Consider the following 13,501-nt stretch of genomic DNA (forward strand, 5'->3'; position numbering starts at 1 on the left):
TCAAACCGGTTTAGCCTGGGCATTCCGGAACCCAGACCACAGGGCCGCGGGGATTGCCTTTGCATGCAACTCAGGAAAGTTTTAAGGGTCCCCCTCGACTGCACGTGCACCCTTACCTTTCCTGCCTGCGACAGCGGGTGACCTCCCTGCCCTCCTTTTTTCTCTGCAGGTCCGGAAATCTGCGTTGAGTCTGGAACTACCCAGCTCCAGCCTTGGTAGACGACCCGCGCACTCCTCTTGCAGCTAATTCGGGATCATTAATTTAATCGGAAATGAGGTAACCAGTGTAGGAGATAGAGAAAGCAAACCAAGCATCGAATGGCAGATCTCGTGAATCCACGCTGAAGAACTTCCTCTGGACTCGATTTTTAAGCGCGGTTGTCAACACCCCACCACCCGGCCCCCTCCGCGTGTACCACCGCCAGGTGTTAGCTTGCCGGGAAGGAATCTTCTTTGGAGGGGTGCACCTTGCCAACAGGTGTGGCACCTGGAGGAAGAGAAGGCACATCCATGCTAAAGGGAGGTCGGTGCGGCGTCCTCCTTAATGCAGATAATTCTGGAAGACCAGTAGGTGTCGGGGCAGCATTTGACCTCCTTCAGGTGCTTAGAACCAAGCGTCTGCAAACGTGATCCCTCCACGTAAGTTTCTCTCTGGAAGCCACCGCTATTGACTGTAAGCTGTATTTAAGAAACCTTGGCTGAGTTTACTTATGACCTAACGGTTAGTCACCAACTGAAGCAGGATACAGAATCACCAAGAGAAATGTGTCAGCTTTTAAACAACTGTATTATTGTCAAGCCAACGTGCTACAGAAATAAAAATAAGCATACTAACTAGCAAGGTGTAGAGCCCCGGAAATGATTTTTTTTCTCACATTTTGAAATACCATGCACATGTACATGGCTACTTAAATAGAACTACTACTGTTCACTCTTACTCCTTTCTACAACTTTTTTTTTTTCATTTAAAAATCAATGATTGCTACAGTCTAAACCTCGAGGTTGGACGAAAGTCACATTGTTGGTCTCCTTACAGCCTCTAGTGGACAGTTTAAGATCAGTTTCCTGAAAAGGCTCTGCCTGGTGGTGTTCTCGGTTGAGAAGCGTTATCAAGGTGAAGGTTAAAATCTCAGAACGTAACCGGGTAAGCTGTCTTCCTCCCACTTGGCAGAGCCGGCTTCTGAGAGGAGCAGAAGCTTTTTGGCTCTGGACGACAAAGACGTCCGCTTTGTGAGGCAGATATTGTATTACTGGCCTTCGAATAAACAGAGAGCTTCTGCTATTCATTTCAGTTTCAGACAGCTTTCGTGAAAACTAGATTCATCTAAAATATTTTTATAACAGAAAATATTGGTTGCCATGTTTTTGGCTTAAGTGAGATATTTTTATTCCAACTCATAATCTGCAGACTATCCCATCCACCTCCACTCTATTTTTAGACATCTTACATTTAGAGAATTTGGGGTAAAAAAAGAGCTAATATTTTAGTTATTACATTGACACAAGCAGTTAATTTAAGTTATTTTAACAACCTTAAATTAAAACACATAATTCAGATCAGAGTTAGTTAATTTAAGTGTTCCCTCTAGGAAGCTAAATATGTGTATTACCCAAACAGTAAGGACAATTAATAAGAAATGTGTCATTTACTTTCTTAGCCATTAAGATTAAAGCCATAAACTGCCGTTAAAATCTGTAACTGTTTCTTCCTGCAAGGGCCAACATAAACATATACTCATGATGCAGTTTCATTACCTTTCGTGCTGAAATGTTTTATTTTCGGCAAACTATTAAATGTACAATCACCAATAACTGGCACTGATTCTTTAAAAATAAGACTTTCTCATGCGAATAAAAACTCAAAGAAAGAAGAGATGGCTTTTCCAGAAGCCAGTAGGCAAATATGTAGTACTATAGTCCTATTCATAAACTCGATACTATATTCATACAAGCCTAGGCCAAACTTTGAAATTAGAGGAAATTGAGAAATAGGGCCTGCTGAGCCTGACTCCTAATCTGTTTTCTGGGTTGCTTAAAAGTCAAGGAAAATCATTTTCATCCCTTCTAGCTATTTCACTGTCTCGGTAGTATCTACTTTTGAAGGTTTAAGATGGGCTCTCAAGTATATATCCTATCATATCATTATGTATTACATCTTGCTTCTGAAAGTGTAATCTTCAGATTAATCTTCAGAGCAACAGCAGCAGCATCTGGGAGCTTTTTAGACATTGGCAATGAGAGTTCTACCCCACTCTACTGAATCAGGATCCTAAGCGCGTTAGAGAGTGAAGAACACTGGCTACACTACAGGGCCTTGTCTGGATGAATTTGGCCACGGCTGCAGAACTTAGTTCTTCCATTTATTCCTTTTTTATTCCCTCCCCTTTTTATTAATTTGCACTTGTTAATGGAAAATTGTAATATTTTATGCTTTGTTCAAATAGTACTGCATTTCCGAAGAGCCTGATTTATGCACAAATCTGCATCATCATTGCTGAGAGAACACTCTGTGAGGAATGTGCTGGGGTCCTGAACGTGAAGGTTTTCTTCACAGCAGCAGAGGGAGCACAAGAGTGCTTAGTAAAACAAGCGCACGGGCCCTCCAAGTGGTAAGGGATTCTAAATTGCACTGTAAGTTTTCCTTGGAAGTAACCTCTTACATCATTCAGAACAAAACAAAAACAGCTTACCAAGTTATAACCGCTAAATAATTGGACAGATTGGAAATTAAATAGAATAGAAATATATTTATTTAGAGTTTAGGCTTGAATTCTTGCAAAAAAAAAAAAGTGGACCTCAAAAGTCATAGTTGGAAAAGATGCCTTAGCTTTTCTCCAGTCGAAAATAAAGATAACGCAACACAGCATAAGGCAATTCGAAGAGTAACTCCTGTTTATCTATAAACGTTGGGGGTCAGTTAACCTAAGACTGCGTCACCTAAATTCATTTCATTTGGAGTCAAACATGTTGGTTAAAAAAACGTGCACTTTTCACCATGTTTCCTTTTGCAGGAATTGTAGGGGTTTATCCTTAAGTTTTCAGTGGTGAAGGTTGACACTTCAGTTATGGGTGTGGAGCATTTCCCACTTTTCGCAGCCTTCCATACGGCATCTTCAGACACTCCTACAAGGTGGATAAGACATGGGAGAGCCGAGTCTCAAAAAAGTTTTGGAACCAGGTTGTGCTTTCAGAGCATTGGGTCCTTCAATTGTTACAATAATCCATTCAGGTGTTCAGGGATGAGAGGAATCAGAGAAGTTCAAGATCCAGCAGCATGTTCTCTACAGTTATAAAGGTTTTTCAAAGTTACTCGATAGTGAATGTTCACTAGCGAATATTTAAGTAAGAGACTTATGAATGGGGACTGTCTTAATTCTCTAGATCCTTTTAATATATTTATCATTTATTTCCCAGCAGCCATTTATTGTATGTCTATAGTAATTAGGCCCTGAGAAAATAAAGATGAGTAAGACATCTCTGTCTGTAAGGAATTCACAGCAAAACAAATCTTATCTTTTGAAAAAATGTTCATTTGGACCATGATGAAACACAAAGATTCACAGTTGATTGGTCCAGCTCCTCTCTGAATCACTATATCAATCAGACTTTCGAACATGAGAATCAAATACTAGAATCACTGAAAATTTGGGAAGTGGGAGGGCAATTGCATAACTCCAGCAAAATTTGACTTATGAGCTAATATTAATATTTCAAATTTGTAAAACAAAGACAATGCAGACATATAACATGTATTTAATCTGAATGCCTTCCATATCAAAAAAAATCTTATGAGTAAACTCCTATGGTAAACATTTATTTATTTATATCTTTTAAAAATTAACAAGAATTTCCTCCTACGCTAAAGAAAGATTTGCCAGGTTTCTGCCTGGAGCAATTTGTTATGGCTGTGCAATAAATCCTGGAAAGTTTGAATTTTTAATGGAAACACTGACAGACCTTTGACCATGCTATTATAAGAAGGGTGTTATCCTACATATGTCATTTAAAAATCTGAGCCAATCATAGTGTGCTTGCAAAACAAATATACTTTCCTTAGATTGCACTCCCAAGTAAAGCTGGGAAGGCCAGAAAAGTGAAATAAACCAAAAACAAAAGTGAAAACCACTCACATCGTAGACTCTCAGATCTGCTCGCCACTCCCAAACTGACCTCTGTGCATGGCATGGAGACTCTCACAGGACGTGCTTCTGAATCATCTTTCTTGACCCTCGTCTAACTGTAGCAGGACAGGCTTCTGGGTAATGAAAATGACATCACCAGTAGTCGAGTGAAATTAAAATCATTGTATTTAATCATCTGCCAACAATTTATGATCTAACAGTACACATCTTAGGCTGTTTTAAATAAGATTCTGTCTACAATTAAAAATAAAAACAGGGGCCGGCCGGGTGGCACAGCGGTTAAGTTCACACATTCCGCTTCTTGGTGGCCCGGGGTTGGCCAGTTCGGATCCCAGGTGCGGACATGGCACTGCTTGGCACGCCATGCTGTGGTAGGCGTCCCACATATAAAGTAGGGGAAGATGGGCATGATGTTAGCTCAGGGCCAGGCTTCCTCAGCAAAAAGAGGAAGACTGACAGTAGTTAGCTCAGGGATAATCTTCCTCAAAAAGAGAAAATATATATATATAAAATAATAAAAAATAAAAACAAGTGCTTTATATAGCTCTGCATTGTCCAGTATGGCTATTAAGCACTTGAAATGTGGTTAACCTAAATTGAGATGTGTTATAAATGTAAAACATACCTCAGATTTTAAAGACTTAGTACATTCACATACACACATACCGATATATACATATGTGTATATACATGTATGCACACATATGTATCAAAAATTTTTATATTGATTAAATGTTGAAATGAAAATATTCTGCATAGATTAGGTTAAATAAAATATATTGTTAGGGGCTGGCCCTGTGGCCGAGTGGTTAAGTTCGTGCGCTCCGCTTCAGAGGCCCAGGGTTTCGCCTGTTTGGATCCTGGGTGCAGACATGGCACCGCTCATCAGGCCACGCTGAGGTGGCATCCCACATAGCACAACCCAGAGGCACTCACAACTAGAATATATAACTATGTACTGAGGGACTTTGGGGAGAAGAAGGAAAAAAAAAAGATTGGCAACAGATGTTAGCTCAAGTGCCAATCTTTAAAAATATATATATATATATTTTGTTAAAATTAATTTTACTTGTTTCTTTTTACCTCTTAATGTGGCTACTATAAAATTCAAATGTGTGTGGAAGTGTTGCACATTATATTTCTAATGGACAGCACTGGTGTAGATCATGGGCTGGGGAGGTGCAGGAATTAGTTCTAAGAACCCAGGAGGCCCTGGGATCCTGGCATGGCTCTCTGCAGTAGCGTAGTAGATAATTAGTTACTTTTCTAACTTCCTCAGATTTCCCCCTTTCAGTATATAACATGGACCTTATCCCTTACTTTTTTTTTTTGATGAAGATTAGCCCTGAGCTAACATCTGCTGCCAATCCTCCTCTTTTTGCTGAGGAAGACAGGCCCTGAGCTAACATCTGTGTCCATCTTCCTCTACTTTATACGTGGGATGCCTGCCACAGCATGGCTTGCCAAGCCGTGTGTAGGTCCGCACCCGGGTTCCAAACTGGCGAACCTGGGCCACCGACGCAGAACTGGCAAACTTAATGGCTGTGCCACTGGCCGGCCCCCTTATGCCTTGTTAAAATGATCCTTAGAGTAAGCTGTCAGTGAGGGCATAATCTCAGTGGTAGATCTGGTATAGACCTGCAAAACAAAAATTTGTCTTCTGTGCCTCAGTCTTTTCTGGGGGAGGGGGTCTCAGGTACTTTGCCACTCGGGAAAGCTGATGGAAAACTTATGCTCTGTTTTAGAAAGCACAAACATTCTAGAGTTACAGCTGGTTTTGCTGCTTGTCTGAATGGTTTCTGGTTGATACCTTCTAGTGACAGATGGCTTTGGGCATTGATAATGAAAATTATATAATTGCTGCTTAACTAGAAAACAAATCAAGGCCACCAAAAGGAAATCTGTTTTTTTAAAAAACACTTCTCTGATATATTTAATACAATAGGACACGTCAAAAGGAAATGAGATGATTTTTAACCATTATTATTTATTTTGCAAACAAGACCTAGATAAATTTTCATCACTGCAGCTGTGACCAAGATTGAATGTAATGCAATGGCCTATGAAATATCAGAATTTATGGCCTTAATCATCGAAAGAACATAACTCTTCTTACATGAAAAGAAAACGGACAACATTTCAAGGCTTAGAATGAGTGAGTTGAACTTTGCTTGGTATTGGCTGGGAGCATTTGGAAATCTATTAAAAGCATTTCATTAACAACTTGGCATTTGTTTCCTCAAAAGAAATACATTTTCCAGATTAAAATCAAATCCCAAAGCCACCATTGTTGGCACTTGAGGTAGAAGCAGTTGGTGGTTGTACCTGTTAAGCTGGGGTTGCCTTCAAAATAAGATCATGGGCAACAAGAGGCTAAAAAAAATAAACATCAAATTGTTATGGAAAGAGGAAAGCAAAGTTCTTTGTTATTCTAATTTCATGACATTAAAATACATAGCTATAAGCTCTCTCAGTTACTTTTTCTTGAGTCAATATTGGCCAGGAGAGGCTGACCCAAATGAGGGTCAGAGTTTAAGAAAATTATTTTATGAGGAATTTACCAAGTTTACCCCAAAGAGGAAAAGTTAGAGAAAAATGCATTGGCAAACTTTGCTTTTTGACATAAATAGCTAGAGTTCACGGACGAAACGCCCCATGTCAGGATTTCAGCGAGGGTTGTCGGGCAGCTTGATATTTACAGAACCCCTTCCCGTCAGGCTTCGCCAAAGTTTAGCTGCTGCGAGACTTGGGGGAGCTCTCAAGGCTGACTGCTGAAGATAGGGATTTGCTTTGTGTCTGTGGCAGAGGCACGAACCGATAGCTGCTGCCACAGATGCTTTCTGACAGAGCAGAATAATAGCACTCAGACTTAAACTGTAAATTACAAACAATCCCTTTTTAAGTACAAAATGAATGCACAGAATGGAAGACCCTGTCAGCTAGAATGCGAGTAAATCAAGTAGAAGAAGACAAATTGTTCACTCATACCACTGCAGCCAAATTTTTATTCTGTTAACGGTGCCGTCATGGGAGAGCTTTTCTTCTTTGTCAGATAGAAAGAGAAATTAACACTTTGTAATTCTAATAAATATGCAAGGCATCTGATGCATCTCCTCTGAAAGCCAATCAAGTTTCATGATCTGTTTCCCAACCCCTTCCCCTACCTCTGGTTTAAAAGTTGTAGCTTAAATACCAATAGTAAGAACATGTGACCCCATCACTCCCAGAGCTAGCTTTTTCTGCAGTCAATTTCATAATTACGTAGCTCCGCCTCTCTGCTGAGCACTTCCTTCCCCCTCGCTATCCTCTCTCCCCCACCCCCAGCAATGAATCATCGTGCATTTAAAGAGACTTAGATGACCCAGTGTGAACTTCACTGGCATCCTGTACATTCTTATGCCAAAAAAGGGGAGTTGCTCTATGACAGAAACCCAGCCAGATCCTAATGCAGATCAGAGGCAACAAGCTTGGGTGCTTATCTGGCAAGATCAGTGAGGAGTTAATTTTCCTAAATCATGGTGGTGATTCAGAATTGCATATCTCAGTTCACGATCAGGTTTTTAAGAACCCAGTTCAGCCCTTTGTGCAGAAAGGAATATATCAGAGAAAAAATGTTGGCACATCTCCTTATGCAATCAGGGCAGAGGAATTTATACCACATTCAGCTCTTTGATTTCTCCAGATCTGGCTGAGGGTGGGGTTTCCATATTTGTGCTTTGGCAGACGTGTCCTATGATTAACTCCTCCCTGTATATACTCCTAGTGTTCTTCCAGGTTATCCTGTGCTTATTTGTGCATTTATTAAAACCAGAAGCATGATTGCCCCTTCGTTTTTTTCATACTGCGTCTGAGTGATACGGATTAGGTAGGCAATGTCGGCCTTGGCTTTAAAGACTTTTCTCCCTAGTTAAGGAGGTAAAGTGTGTATCACTGAAATAACACTGTGCTTCTGCATATAATTCCCTCTGCATGGGAAACCCTTTCTCCTCCCCCTACCCCTTCCGTGCATGGCAATGTTATCCTCATACTCTGAGATCCAGCTCAAGCATCAACACTTCTGTGAAGTCTTTCCTGATTATCACAAGAGTTTGCGGCTCTGCCCAATGTGTGAGTCAGAGAAGTGCTATTTTCTTATTCTTTTTATTTATACAATATTTTTTTTAAACTCTGACAGAAAAAAATCAGGGCCATAAGCACAGATGGAAAGAGTATCCCAAGCGAGAGTGTCTCTTGTCTGAATACTTCCTGTTACTCCCAAACCCATTTGACCTCCGCTTCCAGTTTCAGCATGCAACTGTCTTTCTTTTGTTTATTGCTTCAGTTATATGACTTTCCCACTGGTCAGTTCTTCATGGGAGTTCCCATTGCCCTCTGTTGTGGGTTGAATTGTGTCCTCCAAAAAGATATATTGAAGTCCTAACCCCAGTATCTGTGAGTGTGACCTTATTTGGAAATAGGGTCTTTGCAGGTGTGATTAGTAACAGGGTCTTTGCAGATGTAATTAGGTCTTACTGGATTAGGGTGGATCCTAGATCCACTATGACTGCTGTCCTTAGAAGCAGAGGAGAAGACACAGAAGAGATATGGAAGAAGGCCATGTGAAGATAGAGGCAGAGATTGGTGTTGTGCTGCCACAAGCCAAGGAAAGCCAAGAATTGCCAGCTACACCAGAAGCTAGGATAGGCAAGGAAGAAGTCTTCCCTAAGGCCTCAGAGGGAGCAAGGCCCTGCCAACAGCTTGATTGGACTTCTAGCCTCCAGAACTGTGAGAGAATAAATTTCTCCTGTCTGTGCTCATTTGTTACAGCAGCCCTATGAAACTAACACACTCGCTTTATGAGATGCGTGATTACAGGTCTGTTGCATTTTTCTTTCTTCTCTTCGTTTACATATAGACCCTGTCTCTTTCCTCTATAGATACACATAGGTAATCAGTTCTGGATGTGTGTTTGGTCTTTTACTCATGACAGTACCAATAAACAAAATGTCCAGTGGAATAGGAAAGTTATCAAGAGAGTTCTAGAACCACCTTCCCCATTATCCCAGAAACATCTTTCTTCTGGCCCCAGGCACAGAGGTTACTGGAGGTCTCAGAGAACACAGGTCCACTCCTGCACTGGGCCTCAGCTCCAAGGTCTTCTACAGGGCTCCTCAGCTCCCTCTACTGGTGCCAGAATGCACCAGCAGCTTTCCTCTCAGAAGTGGTATTTCAGGATATGGAGTGGGGCCCAGGAAAAGACTCAAAAACTAAGTTAATTGTTTGGCCTTGAAGAAGTACAACCCCAGAACTTTACTCTTTTTTTTTTTTTTTGCTATTCATTTGAGTGTTATAAAAGTGCTTGTGAAAACCTCCGTCTTTCTGATGCTCATCTTTCAAAGAATAACTGGATGCTTGTTTGTTTCAACAGGCTTTCCCCAGCAGGTAGGAGGCCTTACCCTCAAGCCCAGAATCCCGAGGTATCTATTCTTTCAGAGTCACCATGAGATTTTTAATACAGTTCTTTCATACAGATTGCAATAAATGGCAACTCCATCCTTCCAACGATTCAGGCCAAAAAGCACTAGAGTCGTCTTGACTCTTTCTTTCACATCCCACATCCAAACTCTCCCAACATACAATTGGCTCTACTTTCATGATATTTCCAGAGTCTGACCATTTCTCACCACTTGGGCTGCCACCATTGGAGCTAAACCACCAGCACCATTCATCAGGATTATTGCACTAGCCTCCTGCATTGTCTCTCTGCTTCCACCATTATCAGTCCCATGCCACAGTCAATGTCTGCATCAGGCGATGCCACAGCTCTGCTCAGAAGTATCTAATAGCTCCTCCATTCCACTGGGAGTCAAAGTCAAAGTCCTCCCATGGCCTACAAGGCCCCACACAATCAGGATGCCCTCGATCTTTCAGATCCCATCTCCTATCACTCTTCTGTGTGCTCCCACAGCTCCAGCCTCACTGTCCTCTTTGCTATTCCTCAAACAAGCCAGGTGCTCTCTTGCCTCAGGGCCTTTCTGCTTGCTGGTCCCTCTACTTGGACTGCTTTTCTCTGAATATCCACGTAACTCACTCCCTCACGTTCTTCAATCATTTAAAAAAAAACAAAAAACAATGTCCCAGTCGAGCCCACGGTGACCAACCTACTTAAAATTGTACCCCCTGTCTTTCCTGGTCTACCTAGCCCTGCTCTATTATTCCATGAAGGCGTTACCCTAGAACATTCTGTGTCATTTCCTTTTTGCTTATTTGTTTATTATCAAGAGAGCAGAGATTTTTGTCTGTCTTATTCACTGATAAACCCCAAGCACTAGAACGGTCCTTGGCCCATGATAGACACCCACTAAAAAGTCACCGACTGTTAAATGAGTTAACGAACCAATAATATTTTTTAGGACCTACTATGTGTGAAGCCTTTTAAGCCCCAAAACAACAATGATCTCATTAGAAGCTAATCAAAAACAAATGAATTTTGTCCAAGCTGTGGCACATAGTCTATGTACTTCATCTTTGACTTAGTTATATTTGGTGTAACTATTAAAGCTGAGTCAGAATGAGCTGAATCTCACATTCAGGCTCAGATTTGTGAAGAACTTTCAAAACCAGAATGGAAGAGAATGTACAAACTTGACAGCAAATTTTGAGAAAAATAGAAAGTAACACAACTACATCTTCTAATAATCATAATTTTTTAAAGCTGCCATTTAGCAAGCTCTTATTCTGTGCCAGCCAATGTGACAAGAGCTTTGCTGAGGTCTTCTCATCTAATCCCCACAACAATAGCATGAGTTAGAGATCATGATCCACATTTCTTAGGTGCTTAAACTGAGGCTTGGAGTTTAAAGGATCTGCCCAAGGTCCCAGGTCCCCCAGCACTGGTCTCAAGGTGAAGTTATCCACCTATTCAGCCTGAGAATTTTTAGCAAGTCATTACCTGAATGAAATAGGCCAGTTTGAGTCATAACACTGCATTGCAATATTTTGGCTAAGGTAACCTTTTTTTTTTTTTTTTTTTTTTTGCTGAGGAAGACTTGCCCTGAGCGAACATCTGTTGCCAATCTTCCTCTTTTTACTTGAGGAAGATTTACCCTGAGCTAACATCTGTGCCAATCCTCCTCTATTTTGTATGTGAGTCGTCACCTCAGCATGGCCACCAAGAAGTGGTTTAGGTCCATACCCAGGAGTCAAACCCAGGCCACCAAAGTGGAGCATACCGAACTTAACCACTAGGCCACAGGGCCGGCCCTAAGGCAACCTTTTTTATACCAATCTCTATTTATTAGATTCTTATTTTTGAGTTAATAATACACGTATCCTAGAAATTAAAGCTAGTCGTTCTATTGAGTATTCCTAAATAAATCAAATGTCTTCAGCTCAACCTAACTGGTCTCCCATCTATCAAAACTATACTCCAGCTTGTCATTTTGACCCATGCTATTACATGGCTGGAAATGACTCACTTGAAGTCCATGGTCACATTCCAAGGCCCCTTTCCTATTAGAAATTTTGACTCTCATCTGGCACATCCCATCATGGTAAGGCCTAAGTTGGTTGTAAAGGGCCAACATGAATTCCCAGGCCTGCTTTAAGGACTTAACTTCCTTTCAGCTAGCCTGTGCTTGACTTCTCTTCTTCCACCCTTGAGCTTCCCAGAGTCCCTGTAACCAGAATTCAAGTATAGGACCTGAAAGAAACCTGGCCACAGAAAATGTGTAAAACACTACAACCTCTTCACAGGTTCGCTTCACTTTATATGTGATGGAAATGCTCCTCGGAGCTGAAATAGTTCCAGAGTTCAACAGTCTGGGGAATTTGAAGGAGGGAAAAAAAAAAAAAGCCCTGCATTTCCAAAGATGTGAAGAGAGGACTCTGCTCTCTGAGGATGGAAGGAAGTAAGAAGACCCTATTTGTGGCTGCAGGAGAGGAAAAGAAAAAAGCCCACAAGGAAACTACCAGCAGATGGTAAATACATTTTTAATTCTTCTGTCATACTGTGTGGACTTGTGCACACTGGTCCTGCTGTGTTAGGCTCCCGAAATAGCGAGCCATGGAATTGCAGAACAGTTCTGCTGCAATTTGAGATTTAGGAAACCATGCTGGCTGACAAAACAGGAAGGGCTCATAGTAGGATGGAGTGGATTTGCTCCCAGTTTGCAGCTCATCGGTGTGACAGCCACTGTGGTTCTTGGTGTAGGAAAATTCTCTCAGATGTCAGGTCTCAATGGTGATATTTTAAAAGATACTATTTCGAATTGGCCTCTGAGCTCTAGTTACGATTATTAAATGTCGAGGCTTTCCATACGATAACTCTCAAAAGTTAAAAGGAATGAGATCCATTTTTTTTATGGATCCTAAGTCCATCAGGGAGCATCAGAAATGTATATGGCAGCTCAGAGTTCTACACCCAGCCTTTCTCATACTTTTTGTTCAGGCATAATTTTCCCATAGATCATGAGCATTCCAATGCCAGAAAAAGGACCAAATATGATCATGGACTGCTCTAAAAGGATCCTAAGGAGATAAGATGCTAAAGCACCTTCAGTTGACTCCGCCTCTGAGAAGTGACCTGAGACTGGTACTAGGAATGCGTTAGGTTCCCAGTCCCAACACTGCCTTGCAGTACATCGGCAAGAAAGAAAAAGTGTTGATGAATCCATCTGGATGTTGAAGAATGAGGAGAAGTTGGTCCATTACTTAATCGTAGTCTAGAAATACAACTTGCAATACAGTTGGCCCTCTTTCCCCGAGTTCCACATCTGGGGATTCAACCAACTGTGGATGGAAAGGCCAATGATGGTTGTGTCTGTACTGAACATATACAGGCTTTTTTTCTTGTCATTATTCTCTAAATAATACAGTATAACAGCTATTTACCTAGTATTTACATTGTATTAGGTAGTATAAGTAATCTAGAGATGATTTAAAGTGTACAGGAGGATGTACATAGGTTGTGTGCAAATACTACACCATTTTGTATAAGGGACTTGAGCATCCACGAATTGTGGTATCTACAGGCGTCCTGGAACCAATCCCTCTCAGATATGGAGGGATAACTGTAGCATATTTCTAGCACTGGAAGGATCCTTACAGAATCTAGTTCAATTTTTTCATTTTAGAGACAGGAATCTGGGCCAAAGAGTTGCAGGAAATTGGCAAAGGTTATACAACTAGTTGGTGGCAAATTCAGTACTGGATCCCAAGACTTCTATTTCTCAGTCCAAGGTTTGTTCTGCTTTAGCACTCACAGAAGGTGGACGTTTCTGTGACAAACAAAATCCAATTCTAGAAGATCTTTCTCATAGTAATCCTCACTCTTGGGTTCTTATAAAGCAAGATGATGGAATCTCTGACTGGTCTATGAA

General features: G+C 41.1%; 2 protein-coding genes across 3 annotated transcripts in view; one reads left to right on the forward strand and one right to left on the reverse strand.

Moving 5' to 3' along the window:
* Positions 1 to 320, reverse strand: part of ATXN1 (ataxin 1) — a 384,336-nt gene extending 384,016 nt beyond the window's left edge. Inside the window, exon 1 of one of the 2 annotated variants that reach the window (XM_070244939.1) lies at positions 117 to 320. The gene's annotated coding sequence lies outside the window, so the exon portion shown is untranslated. The remainder of the gene's footprint in view (positions 1 to 116) is intronic. The other variant, XM_070244941.1, reaches the window with a different exon arrangement.
* The window catches only part of LOC138919688 (basic salivary proline-rich protein 4-like), a 106,142-nt gene extending 105,305 nt beyond the window's left edge, over positions 1 to 837 (forward strand). The window contains exon 3 of the mRNA XM_070245790.1: positions 170 to 837. Coding sequence (XP_070101891.1) covers positions 170 to 188 — 19 coding nt within the window. The 3' untranslated portion in view covers positions 189 to 837. The remainder of the gene's footprint in view (positions 1 to 169) is intronic.
* Positions 838 to 13,501: the final 12,664 nt, after the last annotated feature.

This window comes from Equus caballus, chromosome 20, assembly GCF_041296265.1.
Source record: "Equus caballus isolate H_3958 breed thoroughbred chromosome 20, TB-T2T, whole genome shotgun sequence".
Taxonomy (NCBI): domain Eukaryota; kingdom Metazoa; phylum Chordata; class Mammalia; order Perissodactyla; family Equidae; genus Equus; species Equus caballus.